This window comes from Terrapene carolina, unplaced genomic scaffold (genome assembly GCF_002925995.2).
Source record: "Terrapene carolina triunguis isolate 2854851 unplaced genomic scaffold, T_m_triunguis-2.0 Scaffold33723, whole genome shotgun sequence".
NCBI classification, from domain to species: domain Eukaryota; kingdom Metazoa; phylum Chordata; order Testudines; family Emydidae; genus Terrapene; species Terrapene triunguis.
In genome coordinates this window covers 4,827,364-4,852,164 of record NW_020698074.1, presented here as the reverse complement: position 1 = coordinate 4,852,164, position 24,801 = coordinate 4,827,364, and the positions used below count along the sequence as shown (strand labels likewise).

Sequence of the window (24,801 nt, the reverse complement as noted above, 5' to 3'; positions counted from 1 at the left end):
CACAATATTGCAACTGAAGGCCCTGATGCTTCAATCACTTAAGCAGATAAGAAACTCTGCTCATGTGAAAGGGACTCAAATGAATAGTCCCATTGTTTTAAAGTTAACATGTGCATAAGCGTTTGCAGCCTCTGGGACTAAAATTGTATTTTTTATTAAAAATGTCTTAATGGCATAAAACCTTTGTCACTTCAAAATAAATTGCTTCAGTATTAACAATAGAAATTGAGACAACACATTCACATTGTTATTCTGAACTGTTTTGTACACAGAGGCCAACATTTTCAAAATCCATATTTTGCCACCTAAATGTGGGATTTTCAAAAGTACTTAAGTGATTTACCATTTCAGCCTTCTTGACTTCTGGAAGTTCAATATGGGCCCAGTTCTACAAATTGCTGAACACTCTGGTCCCCATTCAGGAAAGCGCTTAAGCATGTGCTTGATTTCAAGCACTGCAGTGGAACCATTCACATTCTGCAAGTTAAGGACCAAAGACCGAGTGCTCAGCACCTTGCACAATGGAGCTCTATATCCGAGTGTGGGACTGGCTGCAACATAACGCCAGCTATTTGCTTATCAGTTTTGTGTGTGTTGTATGTACAATTAATGAGACTCTGGACGGATCTTTTTCTTTATGGATGAGCATTTTAAACATATAACTTCTTAGTAGAAAAATATTTCTGTGCAAAATCTGAAAAATCTGTGCAAAATCTGAAAGCAAATTAGGAAACTAATAAAGGTAACAAGGGTAAAATTTTAGCAATTTTAAATTAAGATTCCCTTTGATTTCAGTGGGGCTAGGATTTCATTCTCAGTCTCTTTCTTACTTAGGAAGCCAAGTGGCAAATACTACTCCTATTTCAGTACATATCAGCAAACAAGCCCGTAAAGAATTTTATTTGGATTTAATCCTAGTTTGTTTTGATTTGACTAATCCACATTGCAGAACAGGGGGCAGAGTGCAGGTGTCAAAGTGATGAGAGGTGAGACAGAGGTTTTAGTTGACCAGAATCTTGTAAGTGAAAGAGACAAGGAGCCAACGAAGGGGGGTTGACGTGGTCAGAGCCTTGAGAAGGTAGGATTGTTTTAACTGCTGAATGTTGGGAAGATTGAAGACGGGATAAAATCATTGAGGCTGGAGAGAAAGTAGTTACAATAGCCCAGGTGAAGTGTTCATATTCTTTTGACCACAGGCATGCCCCTTTGCCCATAGTTGTGTCCTTTGTACTTCCCAAAACTGCACCCATAACACATTCTTCAAAATTAAAAGAAAACAGACTACATACCAGCTAGTGTTCCAGACTCTTACTTTCAATACACACATCTTTCAGCTGACACTGCAAACACAAAGCAGGGCCTTCCGAATCCACTTAATCATACTATGGAAGTTTGAGACTCTCCTGAAATCAGCTGAGTAAAACCCTTTCTGCTTCAATAAGCTTATTCATCCAGGTAGAATTCTGCCTACTACATGATTGAACACACACCATATTTAGCTCAGAAAGTAGCAATATGTGCAATGTTATCAGCGAAGGTATTGCTTTCTCTTCTGCACAATCACAGACCATGATGGAATCCCTCTTCAAGATCCTATAAACCTAATTCTCACCAGGATTAAGTCAACTTTTGCTAGCCATTTATTATCCGACGGGGGGAACCAAGTATAAAAATCTAGGAACACCAGAGCTCAAGTTAAATACTCAGCTTAAGTATTTAAATACTTAGTTATCTCAGATTAATACATACTGAAAGGACAGCATAAAGGACCAGACTAGACTGATTTCAGTGGAACTATGCTGATTTACCTAGTTAAGATTCTGACCCTAATTTACAGTCCCTCCTATTTCTTCTCTTAGAAATGCTGGTTTATTATTAATGTAAAATATTAACTTTCCGTTATCTGCGGTTTTGTTCCTATAAGCTACCTGGGTCCAAATTGTTCAGATAAGTATTGGATAAGCATACAAACTTTGAGTTGCTTATCTGAACCAAACCAAACCACTGAATCTTTTGAAGTTGGTCCATTGTGGTCTATTAAGTGAAAACTACTCAATAGCTGCTAAAGTAACCTGATAAAGGCAAACTGATAAGGACCTAAATCTAGACTATCTACATAATAAATGGAGGCAATATAACTAAATGAGCTGTAAATTACAGCTTTAGTTGTTTCAGTTATTACAGCTTTAGTTATTTCCTGGCCAGAGCCAGAAGTGTAAACCAGAGTCATAAGCCAGAAGCAGAGCCAGGGATCAGTACCTGAGAGACAGCAGCCGAATGTTAGAACCATAAGGTCAACCAGAGTCATAAGCCAGAGGGGAGATGGGGCTGCAACAAGGGCAAGCACAGCTGCAGGCATGGTAGAAGTTAAGCAGCCACTGGTCTGCTGTGGGGGCCGGGCTTATATAAGCAGGGTGGCTAAACTAGCAGCCAGCCAGAGCTGTGGCCACTCTGTCAGTTCCAAGGCAGTGCAGCTGGGCTCACTGGTTGCCTAGCAGCAAAATTAATCAGGGAGCAGGCCAGTATCTGGTCCTAGCTGGTCCAGGCCCTGCCAACTCTGCATCTGGGAATGAGCCTCCCAGCCTGGGTCCACAGACTTGTATTGGCAGTGCTAGCAAGCTAAAAAACAGCTGTGTAGACATTGTCACTCATGCTGGAGCATGAACTCTCAAGCCAACACACCCCAGCCCCCCAGGCTTGAAAGCCCGAGCTCCAGTCCGAGTCACAATGTCTACACAGCTATTTTTAGCCTGGTAGCTTGAGCTCCACTAGCGCGAGTCCCAGGTACAGACATACCCTGTGTGTGTTGGCACACTTATTTTGGAGTGAGAGTACCCTATTTTGAAATAACTTAGATCAATTTTTTACAGTTTTCCATTTAAAAAAAAAGAAAAAGAATAGGGCTCTTTTATTCCAAAAGAATCATGTTCTCACACAGATTTGAACAGATATAACTAAAGATGTGAATTACAACCGATTGAGTTATTTTTGTTCCATTTACCATGTAGACAAACTGGACAGTCAGTAAGCCACTCGTGATCCCACCCCCCGAATAAGAATTTTAATGAAACTTTTTTTCCTCCTGCTCCCCAGCAGCACATGACAGGAGGACTCCAAAGAGAAAAAATGGGCTGGAAAAGATGGACTAGCATACTAAGGCTTAGACAGTGTCCTCGGGAGTTCATTAAAAATAGGACTTTATTACTCCGTTTGACAATGCCCAACAAGATTCCAGCAGGAATTTGTGCTTATTTTAGGCTAATGGGAATTCTATAGACAAGTAATTTCCCATAGTCCCAGGAGAAAATATCAGATTAACATACTGTAGGTTGGTTCCATGTCCCCCGTTTCTAAAGCATCTTTCTTCTCCTATTTTTTCTTTTTTTCCCTCCCCTTCTATTTAAAAAGAAATCTCTCTATTGGCATGAAAAATAAACATCAGGATAAAGAAAACAGTCACAAGACAGGTTTTATTTATTTTTTGATAAATTATTCCTCAGGGAAAAGCCCAGACAAACTAGCACAGAAATATCAGATCAAGCCAAAACCCCCTTGCAAATTCAGCTGTATGTCACTGACATTAAACCTGTTGGCCAAGTTAAGAGAACTGCAAATCCCATATGTGGATATTATTAAATCTATTTTCACATATTTCATAATGTTAAAGAATCACTGACACCTCCTGGCAAATGCTGAAATTCTACGTGGAGACAATTCTGCATAAGTAATGTAGCTAGTATTCCTCTTCTGTTTTTTATTTGTGTGCAAAAAAACATGTTTCCGAGAGGCTCATTTGTTTCTGCTGCTTATACTTCACTTGGTGTGATATATATGCAGAGCAGAGAGCCTGTGCAATGTCCTCCACACCACTTACACCCAACATTAAAGAGACAAATCCAGCTCCCTCCTGCATAGCCACAGAGTCCCTTTTTGCAGCTGAACCACTGCAGTGCCATTGCACGCAGGATGTGGATGTGCAGGAGCCTCCTACGGGGCAAACTGCATAGCATAACAGCACCTGGGTGGGATGCAGGTAGCGATTCACATCTGCATAAATCCCTCATTACTCCTCCTCCTGTCAAGGAAGTTGCCACATAGTGATCTATGAAGGCTACCTCAGCCCACCATGCATATTTCCAACTCCCAACCCAGCTACTAATGTGGGGTGACAGAGGATTTGGCTTAAGAATGCTCTGAGATAATATTTACCCCTCGTGCAGAGGACCACAACATTTCAATTTGAATTTGGGCTGCATGAGGGGCTACTGATAAAGACCCCTCCACAGCCCTGTGTGTCAAGGAGTAGTTCTCTGCACTAGCCCTACATAGTACAATGTGCATAGCAACGAGGAGGGTGGGTCAGGAGAGAGACCATGGGATCTGCGTTACATGGCCCCATAATATTGTCCAAGAAGCTACAGTTGCTACCGTAGTGAAAGTGGACATAACGGAGATATAGGTCTGCCCTCTGCCTCCACTCTCTTGGCAGCTGAAATTCACCTTCGCAGATGCCCTATATTTCACCTGTATGTGGTCAAATGAATTCCACTCTTTTATAATCTGACATGAACACAGTAAAACAACAAAATGTGTGATTAGAGCACCACTAGTTCCTGAACTTGTACAGTCTTTAAACAATGGACAATTTCACATTTCATACAGTATGTGCTGCAATAGATAAGCACAAAAAATGGGATCTATCCACATGCAAAGATTGTAAGAGTCTTACCACAAAAGTATCGCAAGGTCCCAGAGCTCAGGCTCCAGCTCAAACTCAAATATCTACAAAGCAATTTGACAGACCTGCAGCCCGAGCCCCATGAGTCCAAGTCAGCTGACCTGAGCCAGCCATGCTGTTTAGACCTACCCTCAGCAGCCAGAACCAGATGCTTCAGAGGAAGGTGTAGAAACACCACAGTAGGCAGATATAGGATAATCTGCCCTCCCCCCCGCCCACTCTCCTACCCAGAAATGTTAGGGCTCATTCTAATCTCTAATAGTTACAGACCGTTTTAAACCCTGAATCGTGAAATTTAATATCCCTTCCAAAAATTTTGTTTTTGTGAATTATAAGTCTAGATATTTTGATATTCAAGAAGGCTTGCAATGTCATTGCCTGTGCTATAATCCACTTCTGTTACAAAATAGGATTATTTTTAAGGATTATCAATGGAGCATATGTCACAAACACTTAAATCATTACCAAATATTTTTAAAATTAACCATTAACAGTGAACAAGTGCAGAACAGAATAAATTGCATATAAAGAAAAGTAAAAGATAGCACCAGACTCAGCCTAGAACAACATAAAACATACTTAGGGCTTGTCAACACTACTACGTGGGGTCAATCTAAGATACGCAACTTCAGCTACATGAATAGCGTAGCTGAAGTCGACGTACTTAGATCTACTTACTGCAGTGTCTTCACTGCGGTAAGTTGACAGCTGATGCTCTCCCGTCAACTCCGATTGCGCTTCTCGTTCTGGTGGAGTACTGGAGTCGACGGGAGAGCGCTCAGCGGTCAATACAAACGCGATAAATCGACCCCCGCTGGATTGATCTCTGCCCGCCAATCCAACGGGTAGTGTAGACAAGCCCTTAGAGTAACAAACACCCTTAGCGTCCCACCTACTACATCTTTGCATGGCACTCTCATAGCCATCCAGCAGAGATGCACATTAGCAGGAACAAAGAGTGGAGTATGGCTCACAGTTATAGTACACACATCTTATCCATCTCTGATCCACTAATAACAAACACTTATTCAGAGAGCAAATAATTTATTTTTAGAGATGGAGAGAGCCCCAAATTAAAATGACATCTGTCCAGCTAAATACAAAAAAGCTGCCAAATCCGTTTCTATAATCCTCAATGACTTCATATGTTTTCATTAAATGTATTGAATAAAATGAGAGAAGAGAAAAGGCACTTCCCCCCCCCATGCTACAGTGACAGGACATACTGGACTGGGATTCAGGCTGAAAACCACTGTTCTATGGTAAGAAGAATCTTTACCCCTTACACATAATCTGCAGACCCCCCTTGCCCCCACCCTCCCAGAGTCCACTGGTTTAAGGGTAATATATTGTTTTTATCTCAGCAGCTTTCTCATTGCATAGGCAGGTAAGGTTTTTGTTGTTTCAGTGAAAGCAGAGAAGAACTGCTAGAAGACATTTAAATATCACACACAAGTGTGCAATTAGTAGCAAGGGATCACTGTACAGTATGCAGCTAGGAGAAGGAAAAATTCTCCCACAATGTTTTGAATTCTGATTATTTTTGTGTGCATAGATAGGTATGCATAGGTATTCAGCAGAGTGCTCAGCTGGATGCACAATCGAATGCATAAAATCCCATTTTCAACTGCTGTGGTGACATGGACTACATAACTGGAAGTATTACAGCCTCAAAATCAAATCATTAGGAGGCCTCCCACATAATAAAACAAAACAACCAGATTTCCCGCCTATTTTTATGGTCATCACAAACTGTTTGAAACTGGCTTCTTCTTTCATACACAAAGCCAATTTTGAAATTATACTCCCTACCTTTTGTTCATGATATTATAGACACCTTTATATTTTAAATGACAATAGCCAACCATCCATTTCTACATAAGGTTGGGAAACCTGGCATTAACAAAGAATATTACAAGGGAAATTGGTAACAACCCCTATGTTTTGGTTGCCCAACCCTTTCCATTATAAAAGATTCTGGTGACTTGTTGAGAAACTCTAACACCACTATTGTTTGCAATAGACCTTTGAAATTAGGCATGGAGAAATCCATTGGGCTCAAGAAGTGCCTTTTCTTTGGCCCAGGAAATGTTGTTCAGGTTTAACTGAGATGTGAAATGATGATTTTTAAACAGTTTATTTCTCTTGCTTGAGTTGCTCAGGACCTTTTGGGGGGGGGGGGTAAACAGCTTACCAAAACAATATCTGAATACAAATATTCTGAGGCCATATCCCATGCTACCACCAAAGCAGGGGTACATCCTGGGAGCTGTAGAGGAAGAGGGAGGGAAGTGGGATCCCCAGTTTCCACCCAGACACACTACATGGCCCCAGCAGATCACACACACCCCCTTTGGGGGCCACCACATGGGACAGGAGCTCTCCCCAGCCTGCTGGGTGGAGGGCAAGAGAGACAAAGCAAGAAACCAGGCTCCCCACAAAGACATATCCCAGAGGCTTATTTCCTCCCCTACCCCCCAACAGGCAGAAGAGTCTTTATTTGCTACCAGCTAATCCAGTTAGTTCTGTAGCTCAAGCAGTTTTGAAGGTTCAGGTTTCAAACCTTGCTGATGATGTATGCTGTGGGGGGGGCCCTCCAATTTTACCCAATAGTGGTTACCTTTTTTTAAAAAACTTTAAATACACTAAGAAATTACAATATAAAATTATGTTATTTAAGTGGCAAAGCCAAGCTCTCAAGAGATAGAAAATTCCAGAATTTAAGGTTCCCCCTGCAAACATAATTCTGCCCCTTGTGCATGTGTGTTCTGATCAAGTTTTAAATTACATACTACTTTTTTCACCGAACCTCTGCCTCATTCATTACACAGGAAAGACCCACAAGCAGGGAAAATCAAGGTTCCAGGGGCAACCTTAAATTTTTGCATTTCCTAACTTTTGAGTCCTTGAATTCGTAACCTTAATGTATTTTAACTTGGATTTTTTGTATGTAATTTCATATGCAAGAAAGCGACCATCTATGCATCTGGTATGAACATGGGGATTTGATTTCCAATCAGTTCAAAACATAGTTTAGGAACTTTTATGCTGTAAAGCTAAAGCAAAATATAATTTATAGTTTGTGTCAATGAAACTTGTAACTATAAATTCATACATTTTTAGGAAACAGTTTAATTTCAATGTCATTTTAAGGTGGGCCTCTCCCTTTCCTTGGCTTAAAAAAAAAAAAAAAAAAAAAAAAGTGTCGGCGTTTTAGACAAATCTATGAATTTGGGTTTGCCAGGCACGTTCAGAAATCTAAAGCTGGACTACAGAGGCAAAGCATAAATAGATCAGCCATCAAATGTCTTTAAACATCCAGGAAAAATACATATCCATCATGTCTCTTCTGCCTGAATTATAGAGTAGTCTGTTTTCCTGCCATTATATTTTTTCCGGCAGGGTGGTAGAATGTTTGCATTAGGTTTTGGATTCAGAATTCCCCAGCAATTTATTCTATCCTACTTCCCTCCCAAAGTCACCCCTACCATCACTGGGGAATTTAAAAAAAAAAGAGAGAGAGAAAGTAAAAGCTGGCTGAATCTGAAATTCTTTACTTCATTAACTGAGTACTATTGAGCAGTCTCTCAACAGTTTTACAATGTTTTATGGCATATTACCTCACTGTGTCACTATAAAAAAAAAAAAGACACACTTTCTACTGATTTTAATTACAAAATGCATCACTTGTATAAGTATGGTAATTATGTAAAGAACATATTTCTTTATTACCACAGTTCATGTATTATATAGTAAAGGACCTCCCCCCACAAAAAAGAAGTGGGAATTTAACAATTAGCTAATTCAATTTCTAAAGCACTTTGAAGATGAAAAATGCTAGCTGAGAATTAAGCATGTGTTGTTTGCATTGTTGCCTAGTTCCCTTTTTAGGAAATTTTAGTTTAAATTATCCCCAGATGCAAGTAGTTTTTACTAAAGTCTCAACTTTTTAGAAGATTTATGGCTCATTGCTATCATGTATATTAATAGAATTCAATAACTAAAATACACTGTGTTGGTGAGGGGGATGTTTGTTTTAAACAGATATGCAGAAATAGCAGCAGCTGCCATGTTATTTTCTGAACTGCACTTCTCTTTTTCATCACTGAAAAACAGGGGATGAGGGAGCTTCTGGAAGTATATGGAGTAAGCATCTGCCTATTTATTCACTTGGAGGAGACAGCAAAGAATACCAGCCAGCCAGAAACCTATGAGCCCGTAGGTGTGAAATGTGAAATCTCTAATACGGGGAAGACAGAGGTTTGCTTGAATGTTCAAACCAGCTATCACTTTACTTTTGACCACAGCAATCTCTTATGGATGTGGTGGGAATGATGGTTGGGTTGATCTTTACATTGGTTGATCATGACAACAAACAATGAAAACATGCAGAAAACAAGTTTTGGAAAGGGAAGGGTGAATTCCTTCATATCAAATAGGGAATTATTTGGGAGACAGAATAGAAAAGTAATGAATATGTAATAGGGTAGCAGCAGCAAGGACTCTTCATCTTCTGAGGGAAACTTGGCAGTCCTTCCAAATGTTTGGAGTCTGTTTCACTAATGCTATTAAGATTTTGTTTCCATTTAGTGCTTAGCCTCACATTGGCATCCTTCCTCTGGGAATATTATTATAATTTCATCATAATAATAAAGCACTACTAATGAAATAGAAACAAAAATGTGTTTTAAGGTATTATGAGATCTTGGAAACTAACTAATTTACATGTTCATATTATAACTATGCATCTCCCCGTAGCTTGGGGATTTCTTAAAATTACTGTCATTTGGGGGGCCACCAGTAGCCAGAGATGGAAAGCTTTAGACTTCACTCTGCATCTGGCAAAACAAATTCAAGAACTGAGAAACTATTTTTAAAAAAAGAGAATATATGAAGGAAACTGCACCTTTGCATTGCTCACAGCAGGCTCCTCTCTGCTTAATGACCAGAGAACACTCCTTGGAAAGCACCGGACACTTCTCTCGTTTGCATGTCACTTCCTTATTCTAGGCAAAAAAAAAAAAAAAAAAAAAAAATTTTTAAAAAAAAAAAAAAAAAATTATTCTCCATTTCATGACACTCTGAAAGTGAAATATGGGTTTAGTAAGTCACTCCCTGCTTGACAAGAGACCTTTGTGATTCAAAATAATCAGAAATCCCCTCATAGAAACAGACAGTATTTTTCCCTTATGGTACATACTGAGAAGAGAGGACCAGGGTGGGAGGGCGGAAAGCACAACATTAAAAGGAGATCTAACCTAGATAAAGTAATGCCAAAGGAAATGTGTGATTCCTTTTCCCATTCTAATATTACTTTTTGGTATACTGTAGAAATGATAATATTTTTGTAAACTATATTTCAAACTATTGGAGTACCTGGTCCAAGACTTCCTTGTGTGAACAAAAATATTTGCGCACAACTGTCCAACAGTCCCAAATAGTACATGAATTAAAGTGCAACCGTCTAAAGTTCCAAGCCAAATAATAACTAAGTTGGTTTTGAATGGATTCAGTATAAAATAAAAAAGAAATATAAATGCCAAGTGAGGAGATATTTATGAAAAGTTCATAGCACAGAGACAACTCTCTGATAATAGGGCCATATTAACAAAAGTGTTTCAAGCATTTTCATTTGCTATTATTTCTAAAATGACAGCAGTTTTAAATACAGTAAAACCTCAGAGTTATGAACACCTCAGTAATGGAGCTTGTTCATAACTCTGAAGTTTTGTAACTCTGAACAAAACATTATGGTTGTTCTTTCAAACATTTACAACTGAACATTGACTTAATAATTGACTTTGAAACTTTACTATGCAGAAGAAAAATGCGGCTTTTAGCCATCATAATTTAAACAACTACAGAAACAGTTTCCTTACCTTGTCAAATCTTTGTTTTTAAACTCTCTCTATTTTTTTAGTAGTTTACATTTAATACAGTACTATACTACATTTGCCCCTCCCCCCCTTTTTTGGGGGGGGGTGTCTCTGCTGCTGCCTGATGGCGTACTTCTGGTTTCAAATGAGGTGTGTCGTTGACCAGTCAGTTCATATCTTTGAGGTTCTACTGTATATATATATATATATATATATACACACATACACATACACACACACACACACGCACAGAGCTTAAATTCAGCCAGAGCCATCCAGAGCAAAGCTCCGGTAAATATTTTCAAACCCGTGGGAGCACTGGTGCCTCCCACAGGCTAAAGCCCTGAGCCCCAGGACTCTGGGAAACACTGAGGGAGAATTTAAGCCTTGTACACACATAACAATGCACGTAGGGCCTGATAAAGTTAAGCACATGCTTAACTTTAAATATATGCTTATGTCCCATTGCAGTCTGTGGGATTTAAGCATATGCTTAAAATTAAGCACATACTCAATTATTTGCTAAATAGGTATGGAATTAAGCACATGCCTAGGTGCTCTGCTAAATCAGAGTCTTAATACAGCTACATTTATTTGGGATTGCTGCTTTGTTTGAACATCTCCCAGGGAACAGATTTCATGCCTCATGAGAGTAAATGCTCATTAATGCTGCTTAATTGGGAAAGTGATAGCAACAACAAATCCATTTGTTGGTGATTCATTTGTCCAGTGCTAAAGGGTTAATCAGTGTTTAACTAGTTGTCATACACAGGAGATTCTAAGATCCAATCATTTAATACATAATTTGCAAATAAAAAGACTAAAAGATGATGTAATGAATAATTTGTATTCAGTAAACATTTTCTTCAGTTAGGGCCTAGTATTGCACTGTACTGAGTAAACTAAAACTCCTTGGATTCAATGAGAATTGAGGGGGTTTGGTTCCTCTCAGGAGCAACTCAGTACCAGTATTGGGCCCATAAGATTATTTTGCAAGTATAACTTTTGCATTCCCTAACATTTTTGTGTTTAAATGTGTCAGTTTCTACATTGGGTTAACACAGGAATTCTGATTCTCCACTGCCTTTCCCTACACTGCACTGGTGTAAATTACTACACAAAGTGCAAGGCAGAGGACAACCACTCCAAGGGTTATTTTTGCATTTGATTTACAGTACACACATGAATTTATACACCACATAGCATACACACGTAAGTATACATACACAGCCAAATACTCAGCTGATATAAATTGATGTGGTTACAGTGACTTCAATGGAGCAACCACTGGCCCAAAATGTTCTAATGTATCATCTCTCAGTGCATGGTCAAATAATTGAGAACAACAATTCTTTAGAAATATATAATAAATTATTCTCTCTTTTTTGTTGTTCGAATATGAGCTGGCACAAAAGCAGTTAAAGTTTCTCCCTTCCTACCCCTCCCCCAAACTATCTATTTTTAAATCCTTCTCAACTCCCAGTCCCCTCAGGAAAATCCTAGGAAAACAAATAAGCTTTGCAACATGACCTGAAGGCCATCAGATCTGGGATCTATCATACCAAGGGGTAGGGTGACCAGATAGTAAGTGTAAAAAATTGGGACAGGGAGTGGGGGGTAATTGGCACCTATATAAGAAAAAGCCCCAAATATCAGGACTGGCTCTATAAAATCAGGACATCTGGTCACCCTACCAAGGGGCCAAGCTAGTGCAGAACTTCCTTTAACAACCTGCCACCAGCCCCAAACTCATTTAAATCAGAGAGCTGGTTGCTTGAGCCCTCAGTTTATCCCATCTGTCTTGGGATCATGAGAGATACAGGCAGTTCCTAAACTGTCCAGGATCCAAACTACATAGGGCTTTACAGCTTAACCTCCACCTAGATAACAACTGGTAACCACCACAGATCACATATTTGATGTACTCCATGTGGGAAATCCCATTTAAGTGGGCAGCCACAATCTGCACTCTCTGCAGTTCCCTGAGGTTCTCAAGACATAGTCCCATAGAATCACTAAAACGTGCAGTGTATTTGAAAGTGACAAAAGCACAGATACTGGTGGAGAGGTCTGCACCCCAAAGAAAAACACACAACCCTCTTGCCATGTGCCAATGTTGATAGGCTGGGATATTGCCAAGAATGCTTTTCTTAGTAAGAGGTTATTATAATTTATGCCTTGTCCTCAAACTGTTCAGAAATCATCAGACTACCCAAGAGGGTAAAATAATTCCATATTATACTGCCACCATCCTATAAAGAAAAGCTAGTGACCAAGGTGAAGTATACCACTGAATATACTAAGAAGAATTAACACAGGAATGTATAGCATTGCGAGGGCCCTTCGTTTTCAGTTTTTATTTTGTTCAATTTTTCTCAGGAATTTATCAGTGTTTATTGCCACAACAACAAAAACAGGTGACAATCAGTGTCAAAAACTATTAATAATTTTTCTGGGTAAATATCGGGGTTTATTTTGGTGGACGGAAAGACAGGCAGGAAAAATATTCAGTGGATTAATGCTTTGAATTCTGTTCATCAATGTCATTTGCTGCAGAACTAAAACAGAACTCAAAACTCAATGCCACCTCAGAGTTTAAGAAAACAATGTATCTAATCCCCAAATAAAACTTTTCATTTGAATAAAGTTTCCTATTGTAGACCTAGAACTATTAGCCTATAAATATTTACATTTTTAATTAGGCCATACCATTTGCAGCGTATACACTCAACTTCATCCTTTTCTCCTGTTTTAGTTTTTTTAAAACTTTTGAATACTTCCTTGTGTTCTGAAACGTATTCTGATACAGATTTTCATTTTCTTCCCACTTTAGAGTGTCAGATCTTTAAACTGTTATCTGCTAACAGCTTGAAATGTGTACGTGCTGGGTGTGAGATTCATCAGTACATTCAGATGCGCACGCACTTCAGAGCTTGCGTGCGTGCCTCTGTTTGTTTATTGTGTGCATCTCCTAGACAAATACATAGTCTTATTTCAACAGGCAGCTTTGCCTATACACACACACAGGTAATACATGTATCTCATGCAATGTATTGTATTTTCCTAATAAAACAAGTTATTTTTACATATTTGAATGATACAAAAGTAGGGTGAAAAATCAGAAAAAAAAAATGAACATCACTTTTTGTAAAACCCAGGAATTTTTCAGTAAAAATTGGTTTAAACTGAAAACGAAGGGGCTTATCCATTGTCTGGTTAATAATAGCTCCTCAATCTTTGATTTTCCCCTGTGATTGTCAACCACACTGAACAACCCTAGCACTGAACAACGGTAGGGAAAAGAAAAAAAAAAAAACATTTATTTTTTAAAGTAAAATTTTGCTACTTGAAATTCCTGTCTTAAATTTAGCCCTCTGAAGTGAACTCCACCTATAATTACTAGTCCAGTTCATTAAATGACACAGGTGGCCATTTACCAGATGCTAGTGTGTGTCTCAATGGATTTTATGGCTTAATTAGAGACTGAAAAAAAATCAAAGAGGTAGAAAAATGTCATTCAGAAAATTGAAGCACAAGAGGCTCTGCACATCACCCCTTTGCCTCCGTTTGCTTCCTGTGGCCTTGCTCAAGGTGCTTGTGAAGGAAAATGTAAAGCTTTTATTACAAGCCTCTTGGACTTAAAATCACAACTTTAATCTTCTCACAGTCACTGCCTAATCTGGTGGAGAGTAGAAAGGGCTTGATTCTTACACCAGCATCAACCAGGAATAACTATTGAAATCAATGTGAAATCAGTGTAAATAAGAATCAGGCCCTAAAGTTGTTAACGAATGTGCAGTTGTAGTCAGAAACATGACTATTGTAACAGATTGTAACTAGTGTGACAGATTCACTGACACACTACTCCAGTTTTGCACCTCTCCAGTGTTGCAAAGCAACCATAAACCTGGATTTAATCGGCCAGTTAAACTGAGTTTAATGGCAGTTTTGCAATGCTGGATTGGCACAAAGCAATCAGAGCACATTAGTGAAATTGGCTCTACAACTTCTTATTCAATGCAGTATGCCAAATTCTGCTTTTACTTACACCAATGTAACACTCTTGCCTTAAACTGATTTGATCCAGGCTGAAATCAGTGTAAGTGGGAACAGAATCAAACCCACAGTATCTGCTACCTGTGGACCAAATCCTGAGATCCATATTCAAAACGATTCATGCAAATCCTCATTTAGTTTAATGGAAGTTTGCCTCAGAAAAGGCTGAGTAAAAACTGAGGGCTTCATCACCCCCTCCTGTGGAAAAAAAAAATCCCCTGGCGGAGTTGAAGGGAAGAAAATCTCTACACTATACCCCTAGAAAAATTTCTGCTTAATTGTTTCATGGGGGCAATGGTGGTAAGAGAGGACTTGCCAAAATACAATACAGATCATATAAGCTGATTTATAGACTTCATGAATCTCAAAGTATCTGCAGGAGGAAAGGGTGATCCAGGCAGACCCTGTGTATCCATGGGCCTCCTCTGCTCTGGGGCAATATAGCTCCATTGGAGCCATGCTACCAAAGTATCAACAGCTGGCAACTACCCATAGGACTCCAATTTAAATGAGGAATCACTGTTGCAGATGACAGGGAGGGTGACCAAAAAGGATTACACCCCAATTTGGATGACCTTTGTTCCCTGATTGCCAGGGGATTGCTGCATCCCCTCTACCATAACTCTACATCCTGCCCACCCACTCCTCCCCTGAGCACACTAATTCCCTCTCCTCTCACATACATCCTGACCTTCCTCTGAGTTTGGAGGTGGGACTGGAGATGGGTGTAAGGATGAGCCTTCTGCTTGCATTTAAAGGGGGTGCAATTGGGTCCTGATTAAAGATTTCATATTTGGCCCCATATATTTGATTTAAATCCGCTTACTTCACTGCCAAAGACAAGTTTTTATTATCATTGGCACCACAGAACTAATAAAACAATGGCAGGACAAGTTGCATCCTACTCTGCTTCATGCATCATCAACAACATTTTCAACTACATCATGATTGTAGAATCTTCATCACTGATCATGATGATGGAAGAAGTAGATAAGAACCTATCATGATTTTCACATTCCAAGATCACTTCTTAGATCTGAGAGTTAGAAAAGGCATATTAGCAAATTTGGGCAATAATTGAGAAGAAAAAGATAGTCCCAACATGGAATTTTACAGAATAACTTTTCTGAATTTCAAGGTACAAGTAATACTACAACATATATTATTGAAAGCCTCCCTGTGTGTCAGATTTCTCCATGCACACAGAAAGGGGGAAAGCACCACTGACATAAAAATTCTAAAGGACAAACATGTCAAATTCAGCTGTGACATTATTATTCTTAGTATTTGTATTACAGTAGCTAGTAGCTAGACTTAAGACGCCTCAAAAAAGATCCGAGCCACACTGTGTGTACAAACACACACTAAGAGATAAAACAGAGCATACAGTCTAAATAGTCAAGACTGACAAAGGGGGGGAAAAGGGAAGGACTATTTATTATATTCATTTTACTGATGGAAAAAAATCGAGGCACGGACAGATTAAGCGACTTCCCTAAGGTCGGATAAGAAGTCTGTGGCTGAGCCAAGAATTAAACACCAATCTCCTGAGTCCAGTGCCTTAACCATAAAGCCCTCTTGCTTTCAACATAAACAAGCGTAACTCCCCTGAAGCTTGTGGAGTTGCACTTGTTTCTTTCAGGACTGATTTTAGCCCTTAAACTATTGCTGAATATACTGTTATGGTGCTTTAGTCTTTCATATAAGAGCACATTTTTAGCAAAACTCAAGACCAGGAGGCCTTGATGTGGAGGAAAGGGTTAACACTATGCATATCATTCATACAAGACAGAAGATAAAGCAGGGCTGGTAAATCATTGTTTAGTCTATTGTAGTCTGGTGTTATACAATGCAGATCTCCTAGGCCCATGGTGTGCAAGAGTAAGAAGATAAAACATTACCAAACAAGGAGGAATTCTTGAGGGGGTGAGGGGTTTCACCCAGCCTTCCAAAACATTGCTTGTAACATGTACCACCAATCTGCTTATTTAAATTTCTCTTTCTCCTCCCCATTAGTTTTGCAAGGGTGCAGCAGGGTGAGCCAGCAATTGAGCCAAATGGATTTTAACAGCAAGCCCTTTCCTTCCAAATAAGTTCTGCCCTCTAGTAATCATAACATTTCATTACTTGTCCAAGCCATACATTTGAGGAATTGTTAACTAGCAGCATGAAGGAGAGCTATATTATCAAATCAGCATCTGTGTTGTCAACATTGTTTCCGAAGCTGTTGAAAGCTCTCAGATACTTTGATACTGCTGTTCTCAAGAGAAAACCTCTCAGACTGCAACATGCAGAAGCCAGCTTTTATACGAGTGTTTTTTTGTTTGTTTGTTTCATTAAAAGGATATGCACTTGGGCACTGAAAAGTGCAGACGAGAAACGTGGCTCATATATACATAAACCATTTGCTAAATCAGAAACCTGGGAGTCAGTCAAAATCCATAATAGGATCCCAAGATTCATAATAAATAACTTGTAATTATAGTCCTACACAATAGTTATTTTAAACAGATGGTTTATGGATTCACATCTGGGATTTTTTTTTTTTTGTAATTTAATGTTCATATACACTCAGAGAGAAAGGGAGAGACCATAACTAGACTGCAGCTAGGTTTGTTTTATTAGTGTTGGGGAAAAAGTAATTTTTAAAAGGGGTCAAGCTGATTCATAACAATACTGCCACATCTGACGCAACTCCCTTGTGACTACTCAGCAAAGACATGTAGGGTTCATGCTCGGAATCTCAGACTCACATGGAATAAAGGACTTTGGGAAGGGCTGCAGAGTCTGACTGAATCTTCTTTCCTGTATTAATTGAGTCCTGGAGAATTATATTTCTAACATGTTCAAGAGAAGTTTAGAATATTTTGTTTGGAACCCACATTTTTTTCACCTCTCCCAAACCTTGCCACTGAAATTCTCTTCCTCAAAGTAAGTGCAAAGGAGATTAAAATTCATTTACATAAAAGATAAGTTAGCCAGAGGCTATTTTAGTGCTAGAACTTCATGTTGCCTTTTCCGGAGCTTCCTCTCATCATAATTTGTTCATTTGCAACTTATAGCTCATATTTTTACCTTCCATCAAAGAACTCTGTGCATAGTACCCAATTCTAATGACAAAGTATATCAAGACTAACAGTCATAAGCTCACATGGCACAGTAAAATAAAATGTCAACATGAAAAGAAAGAGTAAAAAACAACTGAATGTTTGGCAGAGACCTTGCACAGGACTTGTGCCAAACCACAGCTTGAAGCAGCAGCAGCCAAATTCCTACTGGATTCCCTATTGGGTCTCTGCTGTTTCACAGAACAACCACTAGGAGGACTACTTTCTGTAGCCTGCGTTTGGCTTGGAAGAGAAAAAGATTAGGAGCCCTTGTTTCTTGGGGGCATGCAGCAGGGTGATGCAGTTGACTATGTTCTGAGTCCATTGTTTTACTGGCCACTACAGGGGTAGAATCATGTAGATTTTAAATATCTATTCTGTGCCTCTTTGTTAAACAGAAAAAAATATTACCTAAACTTTCATTTAAACAAACAAAAAAAATCTGTGCAGAAAGGGGAAACAAGGAAGACTGACAGAGAAGGTTGATACCATGGGATAGAAATATGAGCTGACATTAAGGCCCAATCCTGCAGTTACTTCCAACCACTATTTATGTTATGGTGATCACACTATTGCACTCTTCAGATAGTCCGGTCTTAACTTCATGCCTGGATTTCAGTGGGATTACCCACACAACATAAAATTAAGGACATGCTTAAATTTTTGCAGAATAGGAGCCTAACTGTGTGCATTCGTTCTCTGAAACAATAATGTAAGTCATGCTGAAAGCCTTCAAACAAGGATAAAAATCATCCTTCAAGAATTTGGGGTGAAGTTTTCAAAAGCACCCATGAAGGCTATGTCTACACTACCACTTATGCTGGTGGAATTTATGTCGCTCAGGGGGGTGGATTATCCACCCCCCCGAGCGTCATAAATTCCACTGGCATAAGCGCAAGTGTGCACAGCGCTATGTTGCACAGTGCTATGTTGGCAGGAGAGCTTCTCCCACCGATATAGCTACAGCCACTCATTGGTAGTGGATTAAATTATGTTGACAGGAGAGCTCTCTCCCATTGGCATAGAGCGACTACATGAGAGGCCTTACAGCTGCATTGCTGTAAGTTCCCTAGTGTAGACACAGCCTTAGGAGCACACTTCTCATAGAAAAATCAATGGGACATCTGCTTCGAAGTCAGGTCCTTTTGAAAATCCCACCCTTGATCATTTGGCACAATTGCTTAGCTTATGATTCAGATTCGAGTTCTACAACCTTCTCTCATGAGTATTGCTTACACAATCAAATACTCCCTCTTGAGTTCAGTGGGATTACTCTCTTCAGTAAGTACTTCTCTGCAGGAGTAAGAATTGAAAAATTAGGCTCTGAGTGAGAAGAGGGAGGAGAAAGCACTCACAAAGCAGTGGGGTGTGAGAAAATGTCTCACCACTGACAAATGGGGTAAGAAAAAATTCTCATTTTCATTGTTTCCCCTCAAATTTGTTTAATTGAATCTAGATACAAATGAAAACGTTTGCAGGTAAAAATATTAAAACAAAAAAAAAAGTATACTAAAAAACTTTGGTGCAAAATGGAAAAAATATTTCTCTGTGAAACTGACAATTTTCTGCAATAACGTTGTCTTGATTTACAAATTTAAATCTATACCCTGCAAACATTGAGGCATGTGCTTACCTTCATGCACGCGACTAGTTCCATTAACTTTAATAGGAGTACACTGTGGAAGCAGTAAAACTAAAACATGAGTAAAACTAAGCATATCCTTAAATGTTGTAGATTGGGGGCTTGCTCGTGGTAAAAATGTTACCAGGTTTTCAGCATAAGGTTGTGTTATACTCATATAAATGATATTTCATCATGAATCAAATATGTCAACTCAGTGCTTGCAAAAAAATAATAATTTTCCCCCCCATCATGTGAACACAAAACCACTTTTTTCCCCAAATACAGCACACAGTAGTTTCTTGCTTGTTTCCACATTTTCATAATCTTAGGCTCCTATGTCCCAAATGCCCAAAGCAGCAGGCCACTGTTGACATTGAGCAGGGCTAGTGCTACAGATCTCTCCGCAGTGGAGCTCTGCCAGTATCAACTGCTCCCTTCGGAATTTCAGTTCTCCCCCAGGAAGCACAATTAAAGACAAAGCTCTTGCTTGCTGAAAGAAGACCCCCAAATTTCACTGCAGATGTGTATTCCCCACCACAACCAAAAATCACATACTATGTACAAGTAGTTCAGTACTCACCACTCACAACCCCCTTTAGACCAAACATATCATTTCTGCAATGTGCCTGATGCTCACCAGCTTGGGGAAATTGACCTCTGTAGTCAGTTGCAAGCCTGATCTTCCCTGAAGACAGCCCAGTGGCCTGCTATTGCAGCACCATGAGTAGGAAGAGCTTCATTTAATATGATCATTTATTTGTGTTACTGTAGCATCTAGAGGCACGAGTGAGATCACGGGCCTATTATGCTAGATAGCGTACAAACACATATTAGGAGATGGCTCCTATCCTGGTGAGTTATAATTACCACAGACAAGATAGACAGAAAACCAATGCACACAGAGGTGAAGTAATTTGCCCATAGTACATCAATAGTAGAGCCAGGAATAGAGCCTAGGTCTCCTAGGTCATTGCCCTAAAACATTTTTCTAGGGTCAAATCTTTGTCCCAGTGAAGTCAAAGGCAAAGCTTCTCACCAGTCAACAGAATATAATATGAAACTCTCTGTCAATAGGGACATGAACCTCAGGTTTCAGCAGGGCCAGCTCCAGGCAGCAGCCCACCAAGCTTGTGAATTTCCTGATTTGTGTGCATTTAAAAATCTTAGCTACAATCTTCCATTAGGGTATTTTTTTAAATTAAATATAAATATGTTTTATATTTCTTTTAAAGTCTACATCTGACCTCCTTTGTTAAGCACTTTGAGATCTACTGCTGGAAAGAGCTATATAAAAGTGCTAGCATTATTAAAGGAGTAATAGTAAATACTAAATAGCTCTTTGTCGATGTTAATTTGCATAAGATTCAGCAGTCAGTAAGACAAGTAGAACCTTGGTCAAATAGGACGTGTGTCAGTTTGAATTTAAGTCTATGAATAAGAAAACATATTGTATTTTCCCCAGTTATAGCTGTGTGTCTCTTGCGCATACTGTACAACTATGCTGATCTAGCTAAACTGATGCAAACCCCTAATGTAGATAAACTTAAGCGAATTTAACCTTTGCTTAGAATAACCTTTGAAGTTTGCATAGTTAAGTTACCAAATTAAACTAAACTGATTTAAGCAAGGGTTAAACTGTTTGAAGTGTTTCTATGTTAGGGATTTGCATTGGTTTAATAAGATTGGTTTAAAACCAATGTAGTTATACTGGTGCAAGTTTTCTAATGTTGACCAAGCCAAAGTTTGAAGTTCTGTTCAATCTCTGAACCTTCCGTCAACTCCGACCTGTCAGCGGAGCAACCCTTCCACTTCTATTTCTTCCCATCTTGGCCCCATTGCCTGTGTTCTGTTTATTTCCCAGGGTTGGCTTTATTGCAGTAAAGTGAAGCACACCACCATGAAAATACAGAAAAACCCCAGAAACACATCAGTCCTCAAGTTCAAGATTTCCATTTTCTGATGAAGCCATACACTGTGTTTCTGTTTGATTTATGTACACAAAGTGGATAGTCCTTAATTTCTCTTAGTGCTGTAATGTGACTTTACTGAACATTTATTTAAAACTGTTGCATTAACTCAGTTATTTTAATGAAATAAATGTATAAATATATTGTCTGAACAAGGCCATACCCATCATTGTGTCTGAGAGCAACCTTTATTGCTGTTTGTATCTGATGTCTGCTTAGCTAAGCTAAGCTTTTACACTGGAGATTCAGGTAGTGGCCTTTTGGGGCTTTCTTAAAGGCCAGAGCCTGTATGAAAAACTCTGAACAAAGAAACCCCTGAAGCCATGCAGTTTTAAAAGGGTTTACAAAGCCCACTGGGCCTCCTAGCTTATTTTGCAACAAGTCATATCCCATGAAGAAATTCACTTCTGTACAACCCAAAAACAGAGTTAGATTAAAGAAAAAAAGATGATCCCCTGCTGATCTGCCTGGTCTTTTACTGCCCGTATCCTCTAAAGAAAAGATGTTCTGATGATATATTACCCCAATACATCACTAAATGACAGTGTTCTCATGGTATTGTATCCTTAAAAATATGATGTATGCCAAAGGCAGTAACACGGGATACATAAGGGGTTCTTTTTATCCTTTAAAAATAATTTCAAAAAGACTTTTAAAAGTATGGTCGTTGTTGGTTTTGTTCAGGGAGTCCCACAATACACGTACCCTCCAAAAAAATCAAGGAGAGTCCTAAAAGTTTCTCAAAAATGGTAGATTACAAACAAAAAAAAAAAACAGCACACAACAGGACAGCATCAGAGAAGTTCTTAATTTAAGCAGGTTTTCATATAGGACCAAAGTGCTTGAGGAACAACCACAAAATAAAAATAGTAGCCCAAAAGAAAGTAGCAAGGGTTTGTTTTATAAGCACGTGGCCTCCAGACACTGCTCTTTTAGCCCTGTTCAAGTCTGTTAAGTGCTGACCCTGCTTTTTGTTTTCTTATGTGATCTTGCCTGTGATACACAGAAGTGTACAAAAAGAAAGAATTATTCACTGAGGTCTGTTGAGACAAAGGGGGTAGCAGTGCTGAGCCAGTTTCCATAGAGGAGCAGGTTAAAAGGGAGGTGCAAGGAACATGGCCATTTCAACCTGGACTTTTTGAAGGAGGCAAGAATGTTCAGGGTCTCCTCTCTCTGGCCTTCACCCCGCATTACCTCCTTTCTCTGCACTTCATAACCTCAGGTCAAACAGGACTGAGCTTTGTGCTGCAGTTATTAGTGTCACATTGAGGCAGTTGCTAATCACTGTATGGATAGCTTATCTCGGTGGTTGGCTTTTCAAAGAGCCTGATCCTCGTCCAATTGATATAATGAGATCAGAGTCAGGGCCCAAATGAGGTCATGGTCACAAAAGTGACTATGAAAAAATGGCACCTTATTTGACAGAGCTTCTCCTTGTGTGTGTCTGCTTCATGACCACATTTTGTGGCTGGGCCACTGCTACTTTTGGGCTAGTTTGTGCAGTCCTTACTCACAATGAATACTTTCACTGCAGTCAATGAAACCACCAGTATGAGTTAAGAAGCTCAAATCTGGCTCTTTGAAGGAGAAACACTCAGAATGCCTTGTGGTACTAAGCAGACCCAGGTAATTACATATTTATTTGTAAATGTTTCTCTGGAAAGAAAGTTACTGTGTCTAAAAGAAGAAACTAATATTGCACAACCATGTGCAACCATTGAATTTTCAGGCAGAAATCTCAGCCCTGCAGGGCCAGTCTCACTTCTGGAAAGCAAATTCTCTTCTCTTTCACACATGTACAAACAGAGTCTAGAATGGCCAAAGCTTATGAATCTCAATAATAATATATTGAGCAGAAGCAATACAAATATATTTTTCATAGACTGTGTTCCCTTTTCCTCCTCCCTACCCCTGGCTCCACTTGCACTGCTGGAAGTAACAAAAATACCTGTTTTTGACAAGTAAATGGAGCTGACATCAGACTGAAGAAACAGCGTGAATGAGCTATGCACAACCCATTTGTCATCTTGACAAAGTGACTTTTGGTCACCGGTGGGACACTTTAAAGACATCTGCATGGTTGGCCTTGACCACCAGCAATTCTTACAGCCTATAAGGGGCCCTGTGAGACTGAGAACACAACCTGCTTTAGAACTGGCTCCTGCAGTTATGTCTCTTGATGGTTGTAAAGGCTGTATGATATATCAGGTGTGAATAAGATCTTTGCTAGCTGGTTATATTTACATAGGTATTGACTGCAGCTAGCATCTTGTTAGCCCAAATAATAAGCCTCAAATGCCGGGAAAGGGGATTATGCATGGCCAAAAATCCACAGAGCTAGAAACCCAGCCACCAACGATTTCACTGTGTGCAACGGCACAGATTAGTCTGAAGAGACAGCATTCAGACAGCAGTACTATTATAGAAGCAGAAAGGAAAACGCAGGAAGGAAAGGGAGGAGGAAAAGTCAGTCTAAAATTCAGAGATTCCACAATAATAGTGCATGAGAGGCCTTAGTAACTTTAAGAGGACATTCAATGGTGTGTGTAACAATGAGAACTCCTTAGACGTTTTAACATTCAGCCAAAAGAAATGAGGGCCCTAGTCATATATGAATCACACCCACAAACACACAAGACTTGTGCAAAATCTTGAGAAGATGCTTAAAATCCTTACAAACAGTGCTATTCAACATCTGGCTCTGGAGTCACACAGAACTTTCATGGAGTGAAGTCCCATCTAGCTCTTCTCAGTATGCCTGAAACTATGCCAATCTTCCTATGCTGCATGGCACAAAACAGATAACAGTGCTCAAACAGACAGGAGCCAACGGAACACATCTTCATCCCTCAAAAAAGGCTGATTTCCAGTGAGCTTCCCTTTGTTATATGGTTCCCTTTTTTGACTCTGACATTTGTACATTTCAGTATGTGGGTTGGTTTAACACACCAAGAGATTTGAGGGTGACAAAGAGACCCCTACTTTTATAAACAATAAGGTATTGAACACATCACCCTGTGTAATGAACGGAAGCTATAGTCACACCCTAGAATTTTGGAGATTCTTAATGCTGCTGCCACAGCTATTATCAGGGTAACAGAGCTCTTTGTTTGTGGATTAGAGACCTTACCACACATCAATCAAATTATGTACCAGCAGCTGTATAGATGGTGCATTAGCACTGTGTCCTAGAACTCCTAATGTTAAAGTTAAACAAACCATACTTTTGCACGTGTACACTAGCTACTTGTTAAATCTCAACATCATAATGTTTTTCCTTTCCCCATATATGCCTAATGAGACTAGAGCACAATTCTTACCAGGCCTCCGCCCTTAAAAAAAAAAAAAAAAAAAAAATTCTTACCTGTTACTCTTTCAATATTTTAAAGTAAATTTTTCCAACATTCTTTCAAAAAGTTATTTTAAAAACATC

The 24,801-nt window shown here is 39.3% G+C and overlaps 1 protein-coding gene across 1 annotated transcript in view; it reads right to left on the bottom strand.

The window, feature by feature from the left end:
• Nucleotides 1–24,801, bottom strand: part of LOC113405068 (BMP-binding endothelial regulator protein-like) — a 205,580-nt gene that overhangs the window by 169,107 nt on the left and 11,672 nt on the right. Inside the window, exon 3 of the mRNA XM_026663556.1 lies at nt 9,645–9,744. Coding sequence (XP_026519341.1) covers nt 9,645–9,744 — 100 coding nt within the window. The remainder of the gene's footprint in view (nt 1–9,644; nt 9,745–24,801) is intronic.